Source organism: Condylura cristata, unplaced genomic scaffold (genome assembly GCF_000260355.1).
Source record: "Condylura cristata isolate star-nosed mole 26May11 unplaced genomic scaffold, ConCri1.0 scaffold00020, whole genome shotgun sequence".
Lineage (NCBI taxonomy): Eukaryota > Metazoa > Chordata > Mammalia > Eulipotyphla > Talpidae > Condylura > Condylura cristata.
Genome location: NW_004567121.1, coordinates 9,476,213 through 9,497,806, shown reverse-complemented (window position 1 = coordinate 9,497,806; position 21,594 = coordinate 9,476,213). Strand labels below are relative to the sequence as shown.

Below are 21,594 nucleotides of genomic sequence, written 5' to 3'. Positions count from 1 at the left end.
ACTTTAAAGTAACTGGTATACTGCCTTCTCTCCCTCCAAGTACCAGTTGCCCTTTTTACCCTTTTTTTCCTTTAACTCCTTTATGGCTGCTCCAGAGTCCACTGTGGACTTCAATGACTTCAGGCTGCAGAATAAGTGAAGGAAATCCAGGGAGAATGAATGTGGGTGGCTCAGCAGCTCCTGAGCAGCCAAGTGGTCGTTTTGGAAAGGATGCTTCAGATCTGGACCCCTAAATGAGTGAACAATCAGAAACAAGGCTTTGTTGACCTCCTAAGTAAGACCCAAGTCCCCTTTCATTAGAGTTCTGTTGATAATCATCTTGAGAAAACCAAAAAGGATACAAAAAAAGAAAGAAAGAAAAGGGAAAATTGTAAGCCAGCCAGATAGAGATTGGGTTGACATTCCAAATCCATTCTTCCAGGCTTCATCCTTTGCGTTTTTCTTTTATTAATTTTTTTAAACACATATGTACTGAAAATTCACTCTAGTCAGGGATGATAGGTACTAGGGTAAGGTGCTCAACAAAATAGAGTCTTTGTTCTATTAGAGCTTTATTCTAGTGAACAACTATATATAGCAATGATGGACTAATGTGCCCACCATTCACCCTCCCACCCCCTTCCAAATTCATATGTTGACACTCTAGCCCTCAGAGTGACTTCATTTGAAGCTAGCACCTTTAAGAAGTAAGGTAATTAACATTAAATGGTCAGAAAGATGGGACCTGAATCCAGTAGGATGAAAACTGAGTTATGGGAGAAAGCCCTAAACCCTGGATAGCGCAAGCACAGTGCTGTAGGTCCAGATGCAGGAAAATGGGGACAGAGAGAAAGCAGGTGTAGGATCATTCAGGCCATGCAAACCATGGCAAGGACTTCCAATTTTGTGCTAAATAGGAGGGGAAGCTAGTGGGAGAGTTTATGCAGAGTAATATATCTGATTAACCTTAAAAGCATCACTGTCACACAGAAAAGACAATTTAGGAGAAAAGGATGGAGTCTGGGAATTGTTGATGAAGCTGGTTTAATAATTCCAGTGAGACATAATGGGGGAATGTGGACTTAGAGGTGGTAAATTCAGAGAATATGTTCAAGATAATTGAAGATTCATCAATAGATTAGATGTGATATACAAAAGAAAGAAAAAAAGTCAAGGGCACGAAGTTGAGCTGTGCTACTGGGTAATTGCAGTGTCATATACTGAAGTGATAAAACAAGAGGAAGCACAAGTTTGGTGGGGAGCAGGAGTAATGCTCAGTTTTGTGCATGTTTAAATTTTGAGCTGCCTGTTAGACATTCAAGTGGAGATGTTGAATGGGTGGCTGAATAGACCAGCATGGAGTTCAGGGACAGGTTAAAATAAGAGATACAAAATTGAGTGTCATTAGCATTTAAATAGTTATGGAAGCCAAAAGACTGAATATCATTGTAATTTCTGCCAGTATCTGCTTCTCGATTTACAGACCCATCTTTAGGTGAGGGTGAAGAGGTCTGGAGCTATTTTTCCTACCTTTCTCTTCTCCATCCATCCTCTCAAAAATCACCCCAATCAGGCTTCAAGCAGTCATTTCCTTCATTCCTGAAAGTGCCATTGGCTCTCCCGCCTCACATCTCTTGGGGGTTATGTAACCAGACCATTGCAGACCATTGCGAGTCAGTTGCTGAACCAGAGCTCTCCCATTGGTGGCACTTGGCTGCTTGGCCTGTGGGTCTAAACAAGGCCTGTCCCCTAGCATTCGCCTAGATCTCTAACAGAGTTGTGCCTTTTCCCATTAGACTATCTGCCTCTCCTTACACCACTCCACAGGCCGATGGTCTTCACTGACTCATGGCCTTCCTCCTTTCAACCCCAATAGGAGAGCAGAGGACAAGTCGCTGACAAAGGACCATAGGCCTCTTTCATTAGTGTGGGAAAAAACTGCTGTTAGTGAGCAAGGGAGAAAAGGTATGTCTCCAGGGGACAAAGACCCCACTATAGCTCTTGGTGCATTGCCACTGACCTGTAATGGAGAGGGTGGACTAGAAAGGGAAACCTCCACAAATTGCCCTGGCTAGATTATGGGAAATTATTTAAGAATGAGGGTTAGGGCCCTCTCTGGTGGTGTAGCAGGTTAAAGTACAGCACTATGAAGTGTTCAGCAGCCACTGCAACATGAATTCCATCCCCAGCCAGGGAGTGAACCACATGGCACAGCAGACCTCTCCTGACATTCCCAATGCTGCCCTCAGCAGTGTGTTTCAGTACATCTGCCTGTTCTACCCCCCACTCTGTCTCAGACGAAGTCTCAGCTCCCACACCTCTGGTCTGTACCCCAGTTCTCGTATGCATAAATAAATAAATCTTTAAAAAAAAAAAAAAGAATGAGGGTAAATCACGAGTCAGATCTGGAGGAGAAACTGAGGCTTCTGTCATTCTACTAGAGATCTTCAAACCTGGGGGATGATTATCTTTAGTGATTTATGTTTTACAGATGCTCATTTTCCGCTTATTAAAACTGACCTGTCTAAGAAGGCTGCTGTGACCTTCTCTGAAGAACCTCGTATTTGTTTTCCTTTGCCACTGCCTTTTCATTACTGCCTGCTTCCTATTTACAAAAGAATATCCACCTTGAATTTTAAGAGGACATCATTTCTGGACATAAAGAGTTGCTAACCAAGGAAACTAAAATATTAGTTTCAAAGAAGGATTCTTAAATTATTCATCAAGTGATCATATTTTGCATTTCCTTCAGCTTATATATATGTCACCAATGCCAAAATGCATTTTTTTTTTTACAGTGTGACTCCTGAAATCGCTGTATCTTCCATCATGTGATGGCATGGGCTGTTGTCATTACCACACATTTGTAACATCAAAAGCTCCACAATCAAACTGATAATATGGATAGCATCCTTTTGGAGGGAATAGAGAAACTCTTTCACACCCTAAAAAGCAGTTATAGGAAGAATGTAGTTAGGGAGGTGATGAATCAGAGGAGGTTAACTATTTCTAAAGCAGGAGGAAAGGGCCTCCCTCATGGTTCAGGGGTGAAAGTCTCAGAGTAATCAAGCTATCACTAGCCACTGAACAACGTGTTCATGAGTTTGATTCCCAGTTGGGAGCTGTCCCACATGGCACAGCAGACCTCTCCTGTCTTGTCTGCTGCTTGCCTCAGCAGCAGTGCATTTCAGTGGATCTTCCTGTTCTGTTCCCCACCCTGTTTCTGGTGAATCTTCTCACACTCCCCCCCACCCCCACCTACACCTCTGATCTACACCACAGCTCTTGTATGTATAAATAAATAAATAAATATTTTTTAAAAAATAGATCAGGAGGAAAAAAAAATAGTTCTCTCAGTTAAACAGATGAGTTTCTAAATTTAAACCCAGAGAAATACTCCCATTGTCAATTCAGTATTGACACTTGAAAAGGCATCAGTAAATAAATACACTGATGCCCAGCTGTTTCTTATTTGCCAGGTTGTCTTCAGATTAGTATATCAGTAAATACATATCACCATAAATTTAAACTAAATGAGAAAATTCATCCGGATGGAACAGAATTAGCTCTCGTGGCTGGTCAGTCTGGTAGTGTATATTGTGGAGTCTTCCTGGAGATCTGTCACAGATACCTGAACTACTGGCTTTGCAGACATTTAACTTCCTATATTCAATTCCATTTTGCTTAAATTAACATCTTCTGGGTTGTTTTTTTTTAAGGTTTATTTATTTATGCACAGAACTGGGGTAAAGGCCAGGGTGTGGGGGTGAGAGGATTCACCAGAGACAGTCGGAAGCAGAACAGGCAGATTGACTGAAATACACTGCTCAGAGGAGTAGCAGGCGGGTCAGGAGAGATCTGCCACACCATGGTGGTCACCCCTCTGGTGAGGGATTGAACTAGTTCTGTAGTGGCTGAGATAGCTTCATGGTGCTGTGCTTTAACCTGTTGCACCACCAGGGAGGGCCTGCTTCTTGGTTTTATTTATTTTTTCAAACATTTATTTATTTATTCATACAGACCTGGGGTATAGGCCAGAGATGCGGAGGGTGAGAGGATTCACCAGAGACCGAGTGGGGAGCAGAACAGGCAGACTGATGAAGTACACTGCTGAGGGGAGCATCGGGCGGGTCAGGAGAGGTCTGCCACGCCATGTGGTCTCCTCCGGGGCAGGCCAGGATTGAACTCATGCGAAAGTGGCTTAAGCTTCTTTGTGCTGTGCTTTAACCCGCTGCGCCACCAGGGAGGGCCCTGTTTCTTGGTTTTAAACCCAAATTCTGATGAATAAGCTTCAAATTCTAAAATTCTACAAAATTTTCAAAATTTATCTCACCTTAAAGAAGTTTTTGAAATTTTTTACTCAGAACTTTTTCTGACAGGTGAAAATTTTAGTTCAGTAAATAATCAGTCTTTGGAATGAATTATTCTTGGTTAGTCTGACAATGACCTCTTAAGGAAAAGAAGTCTCTCTGAGCTTCAAGATATTGTTACCCATCATGAAATAATGATGACTGTTACTCTCTGGAGTTTAAATGATGGTCAGAAAGTCATCATATTACATTCTGATGTTCAAAAGTGTTAGGATTTTCAATATTTTATTTTCCAAACATTATTTTAAAAGAACATTAAAAGCATCAGAAATACAAATCTTACCTAATGGTTAACATCAGAACAATTATAAAATGATTTAAATACATCACATACTTTGCATCACAGAAAAGCATCAAGAGAACTGATTAATGTACCCTGCTAATTAGTCATATTCAATGAATTCTCCTTACTTTTAGTTCTCATTTTAGCCCTTATGAAGATAGAAGTTATCTATGTCTGTAGATATAGATAAAGATTTGGAGGCCGGCTAAGAATCTAGCCTATAATGTATTTCATGCATGTTAAATCAATGATTACTTAATGAGCATAAAAATACTGAATACCTCAGATGCACATGCCAAGTTTTCTTTATCTATAATTTTTACCTCCCAAAGATGAGTCATACAGGAAATTTGTCATTTTTAATTTTCAAGTAGAAATTACTTTTAAAAATATTTTTATTTAATCACATTTGAAATTCCTGGCCAAAAAATAGACACATACCTACAAAATATGAAATAGCTTCCTGATTAATGTTAATAGTAAAGTCATGTGTCTTATTAGAATGTTAGGATTTGGACTTAAACAAAGTCTAATTTCTAATTTGCCACAATTCTTCAAATGATTATGGGAGAGGAGTTTAGATTTTTTATTTTTTGTTAAAAAGAGGTAATATATTAACCTACCTCATGGGAATACTAATAAATGAGAAATGCTGTATTAAAAATATAAAAGCACGATTGAAGTAGATTATAATGACTTCTAAAAATAGCATTCAGTTACAAAAAAAAAGTGAGTGGATATTTTCTGTTATAAAATTTAATAGCAAAAATAAAGGAAGTCAAGGAGAAAAGGAAGGGAAGAGTGCCCACAAGGTGAATTTAAAAACAAACCAAAAAATCATACCTTATTCTTAGATCTCACAAATGACTGGCTGATACTGGAAGGTAAGAATTGTCAGGCGAAGCTTAGCTAGGTCCTAGCTGAGCAGCTATTCTGTCTTCTCCTTGCCTCTCATGACCTCTGTATTTGGGAACAGCCAGGGGAAGGGTGCTATAAATTGAATGCCTTTCATCAAAGAGAAAAGCTGCCTTCTAATCTGCATTAGGAATTCTAGAATACAACAGTTTATAAAGATAAATTTTGTATTTTAAATGCTCATCTTGCGCCAAGTAGTTATAGTTGCTTCCAGTGGTAGCAAGTTCAAATGTTAACTATATAATAGAAATATTTTGCCATAAAAATATGACTTTACAGTTCTTATGCTAGGAACCACAGAATATATAATAAAATTAGGCTTAGCTATAGAAATAATGGTTTTCCTTACTATCCATTTCCAGTTTCAGAATACGAGAAAAAGAATACATTGACGTTGCAAATGGATCACTTTAGGACTTTTTCTGTCATAGTAATAAATAAAGACAAAAAATATTTCTAGGTTAAGTATTTGGATACTCTGTCAGATTAACAAAGCCTTGACACACAGAAGGAAAATATAAATCAAAATACTGTCAAGCACATCCTTATGCCTTCATGAACAATAGTAGAGATCATTTAACATAAAACAACAGTCAACATTGCTTCTCCCAGCACAACACCCCAGCTGAGACTGCATCTAATCCCTTACTGCTGACCTTGCTCTCTTCACTGGCACCCGCAGGTAAGATCATTCCAAAATACAATAACTTATTTTTGGCAAACAAAAACATCTTTTTAAAATAAAGAACTCCTCATCTGACAAATTAATTTCTATAATAAGAAATAGTAATAGCGTAATACCATGTTCGTGGTTTACTGGCTTATTAAAAGAAAGTACCTAGTATCTATCTTTTTGGTAAGGATTGTTATTGGTAACATATTTCTGATTTTCTGCTTTAACAGCATAGTATTTATTCAAATAAACATGCTACAAAAAAAGTGAACTGTTCCCCATTTCAATACTTGAAGGAATGAAACTTTGTAATTCAACATTACAAAAGTAATACTTCAGTGAAAATCCTATCTTTACTTTCTGTACAAAATCCATCTCATAAGAACTTGAAGACCCCCTGACCCTGATTCACATGTCATGATCAGTTAGTTCTCGAACACAGCAGCATAAGCATTACTGGTATCTATAGAAAGTTTCAGTACAAAAGATTGAAGCATAGGTCAAGGTAAATCTAAACCATAAACTTTTACATCAAACCTTAAAATGTCAAGAAACCACAAAGCAAATCAACAGATGTGAACACTTCAGACAAAAGAAAGTATTAGCTGCCAACTGTTTAGCTGAACTTTTAAGTGTTGATCTACCACTGGTCTCACAAAAGTAAAAAATAAAAAAAAAATCAATTAGTATCAGAAACTAAAACAATTTACACAAGATTCTCTGGCCTCCATGACTCTAAACAGAGGGAACTGGAATCTGCTTGATGGAAGTGCTGTCGTATTCTTGCATTAAGTCATTAGTGGTGTGATAATGCATGGCAATATATGAGTTGGCGAACCCAAAAGAGTTTACTGGCTGTAAGTTATGCGGGATACTCTCTTCCTGGGAAGGGCTGCTGTTGTAGATGCTGTAATAAGGCTCAATCCGCGTGTTGATGGGGGTCGAGCTGCTCTGACCATAGTGCTGGTGTCCGGCAGAGATTTTGGGACTTACCACACTTTCCTTGGAATGACTTGGGCCACAAGCCTGGTCTACAAATTTCTTCTGGGGCTTGGGCGACAGCATGTAGGCAGAGTTTGTTTCATGATGGGAGGATTTGTTCCTGTTGACTTCCAGGTTCCCTTTTCCCATGGCACGAAGTCGAGTCTTATGTTTGCAACAGAAAAAACCTAGGCCGATGTATTGGAGACACCAGAGCACTTTTCTTCGCAGCCCTGCACTGTTCCGCGAATATATAAAAGGGTTTAACCCCGACTTGAAAAATATGAGGGTAAACCCAAACAGTTCGAACTGGTAAAGGATAAAGCTGCCATGACGGGACAGGACCACCTGAACCAAGGCGATCCCCAGTGGAAGACAGCAAACCAGCACTGACAGCACAATGATCACACAGGTGACCACCGCCTTGGAATCCTTGGCTGTGGAGAGGTTGACAGCGGACACGAGCTGTAGCCGGGTGGCTACAGGGGTTGGCAGCTGGTTGGGACTCTTGGTGTAGCCATGCGTCTGAACGTGCTGCAGTTTGTTGTAATTCTGGTTCCTGTAGAGAGCTGGCATGGTACATTGGACTGGATCTCCGCCCCCTTTCCCAGGGGCCCCCATGAAAGGCTGTGGTCTGGAAGCATCAACTGTGATTACTGGGGGGCACTTTCTGACTTGAGCATTTTTCCTCAGGGTCTGAGCAATCATGATGTAAGAGACAGAGACCACAGCAACACAAAAGGTAAAGTCGACCACATAGAGAGACAGAATGGCTTTCCCTTCTCCAGCAATCAGACTGGACATAGGAAGGCAGAGGTGGGACTTGCTGGTTTTCAAGGTGGCCAAGGTGGCAAGGGTGAAACTTGTGGCCCAGAGAAGCAGAGTGAGGAGCAAGGTGCAGGGGAGAGAGGCTGTGCGATTAGGCTGCTTCCCCAACACCATGCGGAGCCGGTGCAGGGCGATCACTGCCACTGTCTTGAGGGACATGATGATGAAGCCTGAACTGGTGAGATGGAAGGTGAAGCAGAAAGCATCTGGTATGCTGCTGGCTGAACTGAAGAATAATACAAAGGTGAACATGGGGGCCGTCACTCCACAAATAAAGAGGTCACAGAAGGACAGATTCAGAATCATGAAGTCAAAGTTGGTTCTGAATTTCCTGAAGGCTGGATCAAAGAAGGACAAGAAGACGATGAAGTTGCCATAAGAGCCCAGGCAGAAGATGATGGCGAGTAGAAAAGTACAGGTTGTCAAGGTGGCTGTGTGGATGAGTTCCTGGATTTCGTCCGGGAGAGAAGTGCTATTTCCTCCCTGGGAGTGAGGCACATGGAACAAGGTGGCATTGGGCGCATCCTGAAGGTGGTCCGTGGAGTTCATCTTCAGAGAGAAAAGACTTCCTTCTGTGGGAAGGGAGTCAGGACTTCAACTCACAGATGAGCAATATGGGACAAAAGAGGCCCATGGCAGAAAAGCCTGCACACAAAAATGCATACCCAGAAAAGGAGAGGAATTAATGTAGACGGTATAGTGATCACGTGATCTTTTACACAAGCACAAGAGTTTTTCAGTGTTGACCCAGTGCAAAGAAAGCATTTCTCCTCTCAAAGTCCAACACAGAAAAGACACAAACACTTCAAAAACATTCAACCAGCTCATTTTAAGTTTTATGACAAACTGATTTTCAAACTAGTATAAGCATCACCTGGAGAGTGTATTTTAAAAAAGCAGAATCCTGGGCTTCACCCCTTGAGGTTCTAATTGAGGGGTGTGGAGATGTTACATTTCAAACACCCCCATATCAGACAATGGATCCAACATGACCTTTCTGGCCAAGGCGATCTAGTTGGAATCAACCTTAACTACAGCCTAGTGTAGCAAAATCAAATGATAGTAGGGTACCATGGTAATACAGGGAAGGAGAACCTAATCAGTTGGGGTGGGGACTGGGGAAGGCTGAGGGAAGTCTTGTGGCGAGCTAGCTGGGTGAAAGGTGAATGGCAGGAAATGGGAGAGAGGCTAGGAGAAAAGAGGGTAAGTCTTAACTCAGGTAAGGAAGAACAAATTGCTGAAATACAAGCAGGGGGGATTGCTCAAGCAGACCTTTACATAAGCCCCACAAATTACTAACAAACCCTATTTTTTTTCCCTTGGATGAATCTCTTATTTTCCACGATCTATAATTTCCTCTTCCGACTTGCAATTTCATGACTATCTCCATATCCTCCTTTGTTAGAAACTTTGTGGAGGACTAAATTTAAGAGGAAGAAAATTAAAGGAGAGGATCAGAATTATATTTGAGATTTACAAGGGGCAAAGCACAACTTTGGAAAATAAACTGCTCCATAAATGTGAGATATCATTATTCCTAGAGGAATAGGCTCATGATGAAGCAGGGGCGTCCTCTCATTCATGTGTTCATTTGCTCAACTTATAGTATCTTGTGCCTCCTATATGCCTGCTTTTACAAGGTGTTGAGGCTGCAGAGATGAGTACGACAGCCTCTATAATACAATTTTGTTTTGTTCTTAACATTAAAAAAAAACAACAACAACTTTGCAGTGAAATTTAAAGCACACTCACACAAAATCTTCTATTATTCTCAGCCTCAATGGAAGACTGGGGAGACTTTGGGAACAAAGTGGCCTGGTGCCCACCTTGCTTCCAAAGATGCTTCCAAGGAGACAATTTAAGTTGTTCCTTGGAAACTGGCGCAAAGCTCTCGAAAAACGAAAAAGCATTTGCTTTGATTCAATGTTTTAGGAAAAAACAAAAGGCACTGGGGAGATCCAGGGCTGATGTTCAGAATATGTAGCCAGCAGCCTCAATTAGATGGCAGCGGCCAGAGGTTCTGCTGAATCATAGGGCACAAAGGAAGAGGGCAGGTCAGCGAGGGCTAACTGGGGCCTCCAAGCTGCAGCTACATATGGCCGAATACAAAAGTCTCTCATCACTCAACAGCTACAGTTGTGCCAGTGACTACCAGACAAATTGCAGTCCTAGGGAGAACCATCTAACTGGTGTTCTTCATGAAGACCATCTCACTGTATTTTCAAGTTCAAACCATACATATCATGAAAACACGATGACTATCTCCACTGGGAAGTGACACCAGTTTGTCTATACCTTCCTTATGCAGGTTTTGTGAGAGAGAAAAATATAAATCCCAACATTTTAATTTCCTCATCCTGAGAACCCCTTGTATAGTTATTTCTACATGATTGTTGATTGATACCTATGTTGTAAAAACTACTTGTTTTTTTAATTGTTAACTGGAGGATGGGTTAACTGATATAAACAGAAGTAAAGGAGAAAAACCAATTTGAATACATAAAAGGCAGGAAGCATTTTAATTTCAACAAATTTAAAAATAATGGAGAATTTTAGCTCAGGAATATTAATGAACAATATTAATAGTATATTAACTTTATTAAGAGTTTATGATGTGGCAGGTACTGTCTTAGTGTTTCACACTAATAACTTACTGAATCTTCACCGCAACTCCTAGTTTGTATAACATACATACATTTTACTGATGAGGAGAATTGAGTTAGAGAGCACAGATCTGACCTTACTTAGTTGCTATTTAAAGCCCATTATCTTCACCACCATGTTCTCAAACAGAACAGTGAACAAATCAAGGGAGGGATCTCCAACTCAAAGCTGTTAACTATTCTTCATTGGGTGGCTATTTCATACCAGGTACTTAATACCAGCTTTACGAAAGTTATCAAATTTTATTTAATTCTTTCTATGAAGTAAGTAGTATAATTCCTTTCCAACTGAAAATTCCTGGAAACCATAAATTGAATTCATTCTCTCTCTCTCTCTGATGCTTTTTGTCTCTCTTCTGTGTACCTCTTTGGCAATACTGAAAACTATGGTTCTGCTGTAGTTATAAATTACTCCTATTGGGATAAAGGAAGTGGAGGAAAAGCCCAGGACTTAGTGCTAACTTGTAGGACTTGAACAAAGGCTGACAGCACAATGTAGAACAAAGTGTAACAGCATAAGCATGAAGCTCAGCGACTGCAAAGAGAGTACCAGATCAATACCAATTTGCTACCCTCAAATATTAAATGTTATTTTCAATGCAGCAAGCAAACTGCATTGGGATTATTTATAGGTCTGGGGAAAAAAGGTGAGTAAAATAATAAAATCGGAAATATTTTAAGTTTGGACAGAGATCTTAAGCAAGCATATTAGTCACAATAAAAATGAATGATTTCATATGCATCTTGTTATGATTAGAAGGGATCCTAAAGAAACTAGTAAGCAAGGAGTAAAGAACATTCATTATACAGCAGCGCTTTGTTCTTAATCAGATGTCTAAAATCTAGTGTGCTGCTTTAACTTTTTAGTGTATATTAAGACATTTTATATGTACTTTTATAAATCAACTCTTGACTAGGATTATTTGAGCCCTATATACCCCCCCTTTTTTTTTTGGTCTCATAACACCTTAAATTCCTTCAGACTGGCATTTTCAGGGTCCAACCCTTATGGATAGCAAGAGTCTGTATTGTAATTTTTCACATTGTGTTTATATTGATCAGGAAAACCTCAGGGAAGTTAGCTGACTTGCCCAAGGTTATTAAGAATTATTACATATAGATTTATCTGATCTTGGGGCCCCTGCTCTGTCTCCCAGAATGAACTCTCTAGAAGGTGGAGCAGCTGCTGGTGTTGAGTCTTAAAGACCTAGGTCGGTGGATGAGAGGAAGAGGGGGAGGCAGTGCAATCCCCCAATTTGGAGGGTGGGGTGCGAGATGGTGGGGTGCGAGATGGGGGGGGAAGGGGTCTACCGGGGTCATAGCAGCGAAGTGCAGGAGCTCTGGGAATAGGGAAGGCTTTGAGAAGGAGGGCCTAGGCCTGGCCAGGGAAACCTGTTAAAGAATTGGCAGTTAATAGGGTGTGGAGGGCCCCGCAGGGCCTGGCGGTGGGGCAGGGTACCGTGGGACCAGTGCGCGTGAGAGCCTCGGAGCTGGGGCGAGATGGCTTCCCCGCAGGCCGCACCGGGAGCGCAGGTGCGCGGCGGTCGGGCCTGGACTAGCGCAGCTGTGCTCCACGCTAACCCGCCGGCCTCCCGGGGCCTAGCCTCCCGTCCCCGGGGGTCTTCCCCCGCTAAGCGTCCTCGGCTTCTCACCTGCCGGGTGGCCGCAGCGCCGCCCCTCCTCCTCCATCTCGCAGCCTGGACCCGCGCTCCGCCCGCCGCCCCGGATAATGCAGGGCTAGAGGCTTCATCGCCATCGCCGCCGCCTCCGCGCATCCCGGGAGCCACGGCGAGCCCCGGCGCGGAGGCGCAGTCACCGGGACGCAGAGGGCGCCGCCCCACCCCCAACCCCTTGCTGGACACCCAGGCCTCGGCGGCCCGCCGGCCCCAGCACTTCCAGCGTCACACGAGCTTTCCCGGCCCCGCGACGGGCCCTCGCGCCGCCCCGCCCTCTGCCCCCAGCGCCGCGCCGTTTCTCTGGCCGGTCCTTTTGGCGTTCTGGTGTCTGGGCTCCCCGAAATGGGAAAAACTGACTTATAAAAAAAAGGGAACAGTGGGGGGCACCGATGGCATTCATAGATCTGAGGGCTATGACCTCAAAAGGTGGAACTGTGGGACGGGGGCGGTTGGGCCCGTGGGCCCCCTGCGCACCACAACAGGACCAGCTAGCTCATCTCTGGGTTGCAAGCAATACTTTTTTGATGAAACCACTGTTGTTTGTAACTTTGGGGCGCTGCATTTGTAAATCAAGTTTTGAAACATTTTTAGATATACCAACTTTAACGTAAAATTTTTTAAAGATCATAACGTTTCTCTAACCTCTACTGAGGGAACTCTTGAAGAGTTGCGAAATACTAAACATAAAATAACCAAACCTCCAAATCACCGACATTAAATTTAATGTGTTGAATGTGAAAAATCTTGACAGCAATGTGTGCAAACAGGTAAGAATGTAACAGGGTGGTCCAAGAACAGGAAACAAAATACTATACCGTCTTCTCATTCTTCTAACATCAGAAGAAGAAAGGGATCCTAAAAAACTAGTAAGCAAGGAGTAAAGAACATGTCCAAAATAACAATTTTAGCGTCAGAGCCATCAAGTTAAACTTACACCTGTACTCAGGATTTTACATTTCAAGCCTTCTCAGAGGTACTATTTGGAAAGAGAGTATCTGATACTACTTCCTTCACTCTGGTGTCAGATAACCTGAAAATTCCATTTAAGTTCATACCTCAGAATGTTGCTATTGAACTCCCTAATTTGGTTAATAGTTTATCTTTTTAAACAGGACTGTTTGGCACTGTAAAGTACCAAGTAACTTAATCAAAGAACTTATCTTTGCCAGTTCTCTGTGCTTCCAAGAGAAAACCAAGGGGGCTGGTACATTTATAACCACTTGCAATACAGCAATTCTAATGTCAGTAATGGTGGCCTTGGGTGCTAGAAATAACCAGTAGAAAAAAACCTACCAGATTAGTATTTAAAGAGTGGAAACTCTACTCAAAGTTATATCCTTTCCATATGAACTGGTTACTGCATAAATTACTAGCTCACTTCCAGACATTTGTGAAGATTATAATTGGTTTGGGCAGGTGAACATCAGTCACACCTATGGGAGAATATTCATACAGAGGTTGTAAACACCACCAATTTACAAGTTTTAAAGGATTCTGAAGATACCATCACAAAAACATAATGGCAACTTATGAACTGAAAGGAGGTATTTACACAACGCCTCCTCCCCCAATATATAAAGATCTCAACAACAAATCCCAACAATCCAGTAAAAAATACTTCTCCAAATACCTAAATACTTGTCCAAAGACAACTTTCAGATTACCTTTAGGTAGCCATAAAACTGCCCATCACTAACTGTAAGGAAAATACAAATGAAAATCACAATGAGATATGAGAATCTCCACTCCTGTAAGGATCAAAGACTGGAAAAATATTGTTGTGTGGAGAAAAAGGAATATTCAGCCATTATTGGAGGGAATGGAATTTGGTGCAGCTTCTATGGAAAATAGCATGGAAATTCTACAAAAAATAATAGACCCAGAAATGCCACTTTCTAGGTATTTACCCTCAAAATATGAAAAACACTAAGATTTGTGTATCCCTATTTCACACCACCATTCTTCACAACAACCAAGTCACGAAATTGATCTAAATGCTCATTAATAAACGACTGTTAAGAGACTGTAAAATATAATGAATACTAATTACCTATATAAACAAAAGATGTAACAGTGCTTTTTCGAGAAAGTGGACTGATATTTAGGTAACTATGCTAAGTGAAATAAGAAAAAAAAAGATGGTTACTAGCTTGCCTCACTTGTGGTATACAAATAACCACAGAAACAGAATGGCAAAACACAACAAAGTAATTTTTAGTCTTTGTGAAAAATAAACTGGCTAACAGTTACTGTTAGGAGAGGTAAGGGGAAAGCAGATAATATAGGGTACTGGCACTAGAGTTTTGCTAGAGGTTAAGTGAAGCGTATGCACAGAGATCTATGAAGTTGTACTTCCAAAATTAGTTATGTAAACAATTGGAAAATCAATAAAACTTGGAAGGAGAATATGTTTAGATTCCTCAGCTAAAAATCTTATTACTTAGAATGAATCTTAAATATTTACAACAAAAAGCACAAAGGAAACAAATGTTCATTAATGAACGTATTTTTAAGTATTTCAACATGTAGAGAGAAATGAAAACAATTTTGATGGTCAACAATGGGAACACTCAATTCTATCAGCAAGGGTCTTTGGCCAACAAAAAATAACTACTACAAAGTGTATGTATAAAGTTACTTTTTACCAATAAAACAAAATTCTGAATTCCACACTCATTCTTTCTGCCCACACTATTAATCACTAAAATTGGCCTGCAACATAAAGGACCTGGCAATGTTCAATATTTTGAGATTTGGAAAAAGCTAGTTACTTTTTAAAAAAATCAATAGATCATAATCTCACCTTCAAAATTTGAAATAACTAGCAATGTGTGTTTACATATCCATCCCTAAAGGTTAGCTCAAAATCCCATTTGGGTAGGTTTTACCTTGACTCTCTTCCATGCCCAATGGACAGTGACTTGTAAACACTGGCTGGCCTGTTAGCATGCTGATTATTGCCTTCCTCTGCACCATTCCTGCCATCCATACATCCTTTTGATTCAGCATACATTCAAGATTTTTCAGACAGATGTAGACTTCCATCCCTTTACTCTTTCTACCCATTCATTATTGTACCAAAACAAAACAAAACAAAACTTAATAACTCACAGCATAAACAGATTCCAACATAACAAGCAACTCTTGATCCTGGCATTAGAATTACATGGGTCACATGTTAGAAACTCAAATTAAGGTACTCTAATTTTTAGATGTAAGAGTGGATTTTAGGAGCCTTCAGGAGTTCAGTTCTGGTTGCACAAATGAATCATGGAGTTTTAGATTTAGTAACATGTTGATGTCTAACTCCTATGTTGGAGAAATTCTGACTGAGGAACATAAAGGATGTACAGTTCTCAACTCTAAGGAATCTTGCTAAAACAGTCACATAGCTTAGTTAGAGAAAGCCTCATTAGTCAAGTTTGGTCTCAAGATGAGGCACCAACCATGAGCTGGAAGAAATAAGTAGTCTTTGCATTTTTTTTAATACAGCAATGATATTTAAAAAAAAGATTTATTTATTTATTCATACAGAACTGGGGTACAGGCCACAGGCACAGGGGCAGTGAAAGGATTCACCAAAGACAGAGTGGGGAGCAGAACAGGCAGATCGACGAGTACACTACTGAGGGGGAACAGGGGACCACCTGGGCGGGCGAGGTCTGCCACGACATGTGGGTCACCACTGGGAGGGGGGGACCAAACTCAACCACCTGTAGTGCTGCATCCCAACCTGATGAGCCACCAGGGAGGGCCAATCTTTGCATTTTAATAAACCCTCATGTAATGCTTAGGCATATCAATTTGAGAATAGTTCAACTAAGTATGCTGCCACTGCCGACACAACTTTTTGTACTTTTGGGAACTCATTTATGTTATTCAACAGCTAAGCCAGTAGACACATGTGGTTAATGAGTGATGTGAAAATGCATTTTCATTTTATTTAAAAATGTATAAGAACTGGGGTCTAGGCCAGAGGTACAGGAGGTAAGAAGATTCACCAGAGACAAAGTAGGGAGCAGAACAAGTGGATCCACTGAAATACACTGCTGAGGGGAGCAGTGGGCAAGACAGGAGAGATCTGCTGTGCCATGCAGGTCAGCTTCCTGGCCAGGGATTGAAATCATGCCACAGTGGCTGGTGATAATCTGATTGCAGTGAGACTTAAACCCCTGCGTCACCAGGGAGGCCCTGCATTTTCATTTTAAATGTAGTCATGTATGGCTACTAGCTAACAATACTAGACAGGTCCCATCTAATAGATTTTGGACAGAAGGCATGAGTGTACAAATCCATATATATTAATATAAAAGGAGTTGCTACCTATATAGTTGTCTTCTCCTCTTAATGAAGACAAAAGCCAGGTGTTAAAAACAATCCATTTATTGGGTTTTAAGCTAATTACACAAATGAAATAGTCAGTTTGGCACTATTCTATACAGGGATTATGCCTGTGTATGCTGACAGCTAAATACTGTACCAGGACCTCTGCTGTGCTTAGGTCTGTGTGGAGGCATTCAGCCAAGATACTAAAAAATATACTTTAATGTTCCTTTAAGGAAGACTGTACAGGATGTGTTTTATGATATTCACTAACTTGTGAATTACTTCAGTCTAGAATATACCTTGCATTCTATAAACCTGTTTTAGGCAAACATGTGGTGTTCATATTTAGAGCGGCACACAAAAAAGTTACATAAAAATTCAGACATTCTAATGATAAATCAACTAAAAAACAAACAAAAATCAAAACCAACCCACACCTCAGCTTTTGTAACATGAAAAGATAAAGAAAATAATTTAAAAACACAAAAAAAAATGGCATTCAATTGGTTCAAAGCCAAAAAATCACTATAATAAAGAACTACATGTGAATCTTTACAAATTATACAATGGTGCTGTGTAAAAGGTTGCATCTGTACAATCTTGTTAATGCTATCTCTACAGTTTATACAGTGTTTTACAGCTATGTAACATTTAAACAAATCACTTAAATATCAAGACTTAATAGTCTCAACGATTATGCAGGCAAAAAAAAAAAAAAGACAAGGAAAAAAGTTCAAAAATTACAGAATTTTCATGTACACAGCAGTCTTCCATAACAGTTTTCAAGGAGGGTCAAACAATATTTGTAAAGAATACAGGTAAAAATCAACCAGCCAGAGTTTTTATTGTTGTTGCTGTTTATTTTCAAAATCACACATTGTATGCACACACAACAATCAATCAAAAATGTATTCACCAAACCCCCAGTTTTTTAGCAACTGCCCTTCTTTTCAGCACCAAAAACTCCAGTCTGTGCGAAGCACATGGATACAGACTCAACTCTGTGTCTTGGTCGAGTAATCCATCAGGTCCTTGGTTAACTTTGACACTTGCCATTTTTTCCTTTTCTCTTCTTGGCTCTCTAGACCTAAGGCTCTCAAAGACTTCAAGATTTATGGCCCATGGCCCTACTACCATCTAAACCCAACAGCCATTTGGAAAGAATTAAAAATAATTTGAGATGAATGAAATGACAGGACCTGTATTAAAGATGGGTATTCTTCATTACAAGTAAATTACTTAATGCATTCCTAGACTGTTTGGTGTTGGATGCCATGATCATACTGGGTTAATTATTTCTAGTCTGAGACATTGTGGCTTTGCGAGATGCCTCAAAGAAAAAGTGATCAATATTCTGAAAACATTTCTGGAAGGTTAGGAAATCAAATGGCAGCTGAGAAACTGTAAAATGCAGACTGCTGGAACCAACACAGAAACCACCAAGATGATGAGAGCTCAACAAAGGCAGAGTTTTAAACCTGCAGAGAGCCACCACAGATGGTACCTGAGGATCTGGAATTTTTGATGAAAAAGATCTTGAAGCGAGGACTACTCACCTGTATCAAAGAAGAAAAAAATTCAGTTAGACAAGAGGACACCCAAATCTTAAAATCCAGTATGTGAAATTCTCTTCATTTTCCCATGTCAGTAGAAAGGCTTCTGAACTTACCCTCTTTAACACAGGATAATTAATACTTAAGAATCAAGATAAAATTATCTTACAACTGAGATGAAATTATCTTTAGGCATCTCAAAATGCCTAAAGCCAACTCAGGTAAGTTATAACTACTGGTAAGATTTCTTTTATCTAATGATTCCTAGGCTAATAAGCCTAGTCATTAATAAAGATCTAAAAGCAGTTACATCAATTCTCTGTGAACGTCCACTAGTCAAAGCAAAATAAAAAAATCTTTAAGCAACAGTATCTAACAACATCAGCAAAATGAAAAAACTTAAGAACACCTACTTTTTAGTCATGAAATCAGTGACATTTGCCTGAGGTCATTAGACTCTTGCCTACTTACCCTTTTATGCATAATAACATGGTGACACAAGGAGATCGGTGAGCACAAGCAGCTGGTCATCAGTGAATTGCTGTTTGTGTTCTTGCCAATTGTCATGGTGTGTCCTTCGAAAATTGGATAATGTCTTTTTTACAGTCATCTGTAGAATAGGTAACACATGAACATTTTAATTTTCTGTACAACCAGGGTTATATATATAGGACATCTTTAGCTAAATAACAACCCACCTAGATTTCAGATCTCAGATCTCACACATTTTCAAGTGCCACAAAAGCAAAAGTCGACTTTATTTTGCAAAGCCACTAAACTCACTGCTTTAGAATTAGTTGTACTTTAGAACAAACTAATGGAATTTGTACATTAAACCAGTTCAACATACTTGTATCTGTTAATGTCAAAAGGACAAAGTCAATGACTTATAAGTTGTTTAACTCAGAAATATGTGTTCACTACTAAATATCATCATCACAATTTCCTTTTTAACATTTGTTTTTAGTTAGATACTTCCTAGTGTCAAATAGTATAGTTCTGACACATTCTGACTATTTAAAATGGTAGTAAAAAAAAATTATAAAATTTGACTATCCTGAAAACACTGACAATACTTTACCTACAATAGATTAAGAGGAGCAGAAGCTATACTGATTTTTTGCTACCAAAACATGGTAAATACACATGGAACAAGGCCTTTTCAAGATTTTATTTTTTTGGACATTTTACAAGGACAGGTTTATTACAAAAGGAGAAAAGGATGCTTGTAGACACAAGCAGCAGGAAAACAAAAGCTGCATCTGCAAGATTTTAATAATTATTGATAAGTAGATGGCTCCTTGGCAGAGGTAATAGTAGTATTTTTATCAACCCAGAAGGTTCAGAGAATATGGCTATTATAAATGGTTTCTTACATAGTGTCACTGATTATATACATGCAAAAAGCTGAAAAGGTATAATTTTACCTCAATAGGCTGAGGATCATTCAGATGTGCACTAAGATTCATAAGAAGCTGGGGCATCCAGGTGGGAACATCGTAAGGACTAGAAAGAACACATGCACCAAGTCCCAGCACCCCAGCATGGCGTTTGACCAACTCTGCAAAGAAAACAGCAATATATACTTGGATATTTACAGGGCCCTATGCATTAATTATGGTAAAATAAAATCACTTCCTGACTATACTATTTTCAGTGAGTGAATCTCTGCATTGAAAAAGCACCTGCATGTGCATGTTATCAAAAGCATGACATTGAGGCATTAATGATAGTGTAATTGTCAGAAATGCCACATATTTTTCTAAAACAAAACAATGGTTTTGATGAATGCATATCAAACACAAAAGTGTAATCCCTGATCCCAAAACAATCTCCGGTTAAAATTATAGCAACTTTTCTGTGGTCTTCCCTGACCCCCACAGAAAGGCATCAATTCATTAAACTTACCATCTTTGAGGCATAATCAAAAATCTCAAAACAGAAAACTGCAGTATGTATTTATTCTACAGGGTGCCCATTCTTTAGTGATACAGATTATCTTAACTTGCTTTCAAGTTCTCATTGTTTTTCTAATAAAGATATGTGTATTTGTAAAGTGTATTATATATATATGTGAAAGAGTGAATAGGTCACTGAAGTAAAGTAAAAGGGAATGTGAAGTAGTCAGAATGTAAACAACGTCATTTGGAATAACAAAAATCTAAAAACACTTTGGTATTTATAAATACAGTTCTCAAGCAAAGAAACTAGAATATATAATGATATTTTTTTAACCTAGCCTTTCTTCTCTTAGTACAGCTACAAAAAATTATACATTCTTAAAAAAATAGCACTTAGGCCTTCAAAACAACTAATTCTGGGTATTTCTCTTTATGAAGTTACTTAAGGTAAACAGCTGCACACTTCATTTATTTTAAAATAGGTGCTATGTGGCAATATACAAGGTTGCTTTATACTTATCTTATTTTGGTTTCTTCATTCCTGGTCTTGCTCTCTCTCAATATAAACAAAGGTCTACAAAGTGGGGGCAACTATTCCTCGTAACACGCATTGGCACACACATGCAAGTAACTGTAGTTAATTCCTACAGAGGTATCTGTGTTCTGTAGCAGCAAAATTACCTGCAGAAGGAATGGTATCTCCTACAGAACCAGGATCTCTCTTTCTTTTCTTCGGTAGTTTTGTTTTGCAAAGTTGCTCAAAATGAATCTGCATAGGACTGTCCATGTTAAGGAAGTTACACTGTAACAGACCGCTTAAGGTGGTAGCAGCCATTTCTCGAACCTGTAGAGAAAATCATTTCTATTAAAGCTGAGATCCTAAGTCAGTGGAACAATGGAGGTAAGTTGGATAAATATGCATGTGGGGTGGAAACTTCCCTGACACCTGTATTAACACTGTATGATTTCCCCTTCATGGTTTCTTTTCTTTTCTTTTTTTTTCAAAGATTTCTTTATTTATGCATACAGAGCTGGGGTACAGGCCAGAGGCTTAGGGGTGGTGAGAGGGTTCACCAGAGACAGAGCAGGGAGCACAGCAGGCCGACCCAGGACGTACACTGCTGAGGGCAGGTCAAGAGACATCTGCCGAGGCATGTGGAACACCTCCAGGGCGAGGATCCAACTCATGCTGAAGTGGCTTTAGCTTCTCAGTGCTGTGCTTTAACCTGCTGTGCCACCAGGGAGGGTCCCTTTGTGGTTTCTCACTAGAGATTTCTTCAAATTTTCAAAGAAACTGTGATCTCAGAATGGATGAAAGTCACTTTACTAATACTAAAGGTGAATGTTTTAACTTTTAATGCAAAATTAAATTTCTTCCTAAGTTATTTTACTACTTAGTGATAGTTCTCTTTATGGGCTTTACCTTTATTATATATATATATTTTT

General features: G+C 39.6%; 3 protein-coding genes across 4 annotated transcripts in view; all 3 read right to left on the bottom strand.

Moving 5' to 3' along the window:
- The window catches only part of LOC105853159 (ankyrin repeat and SOCS box protein 3), a 102,605-nt gene extending 90,243 nt beyond the window's left edge, over positions 1–12,362 (bottom strand). The window contains exon 1 of the mRNA XM_004686203.2: positions 12,345–12,362. The gene's annotated coding sequence lies outside the window, so the exon portion shown is untranslated. The remainder of the gene's footprint in view (positions 1–12,344) is intronic.
- On the bottom strand, positions 4,621–12,562 carry GPR75 (G protein-coupled receptor 75). Its single transcript, XM_004686204.2, has 2 exons — positions 12,345–12,562; positions 4,621–8,674 (listed from the first exon to the last, which is right to left on the bottom strand). The coding sequence occupies exon 2, from the start codon at positions 8,576–8,578 to the stop codon at positions 6,956–6,958; it is 1,623 nt and encodes a 540-aa protein (XP_004686261.1). The 5' UTR covers positions 8,579–8,674; positions 12,345–12,562; the 3' UTR covers positions 4,621–6,955.
- A 4,971-nt stretch (positions 12,563–17,533) lies between these two features.
- The window catches only part of PSME4 (proteasome (prosome, macropain) activator subunit 4), an 84,027-nt gene continuing 79,966 nt past the window's right edge, over positions 17,534–21,594 (bottom strand). For both annotated transcript variants that reach the window (XM_004686198.2, XM_012727519.1), the window contains 4 exons: positions 20,830–20,992; positions 19,675–19,808; positions 18,719–18,857; positions 17,534–18,250 (listed from right to left, as the gene is read on the bottom strand). In XM_004686198.2, the coding sequence (XP_004686255.1) occupies positions 18,723–18,857; positions 19,675–19,808; positions 20,830–20,992 (432 nt within the window). In that variant the 3' untranslated portion in view covers positions 17,534–18,250; positions 18,719–18,722. The remainder of the gene's footprint in view (positions 18,251–18,718; positions 18,858–19,674; positions 19,809–20,829; positions 20,993–21,594) is intronic.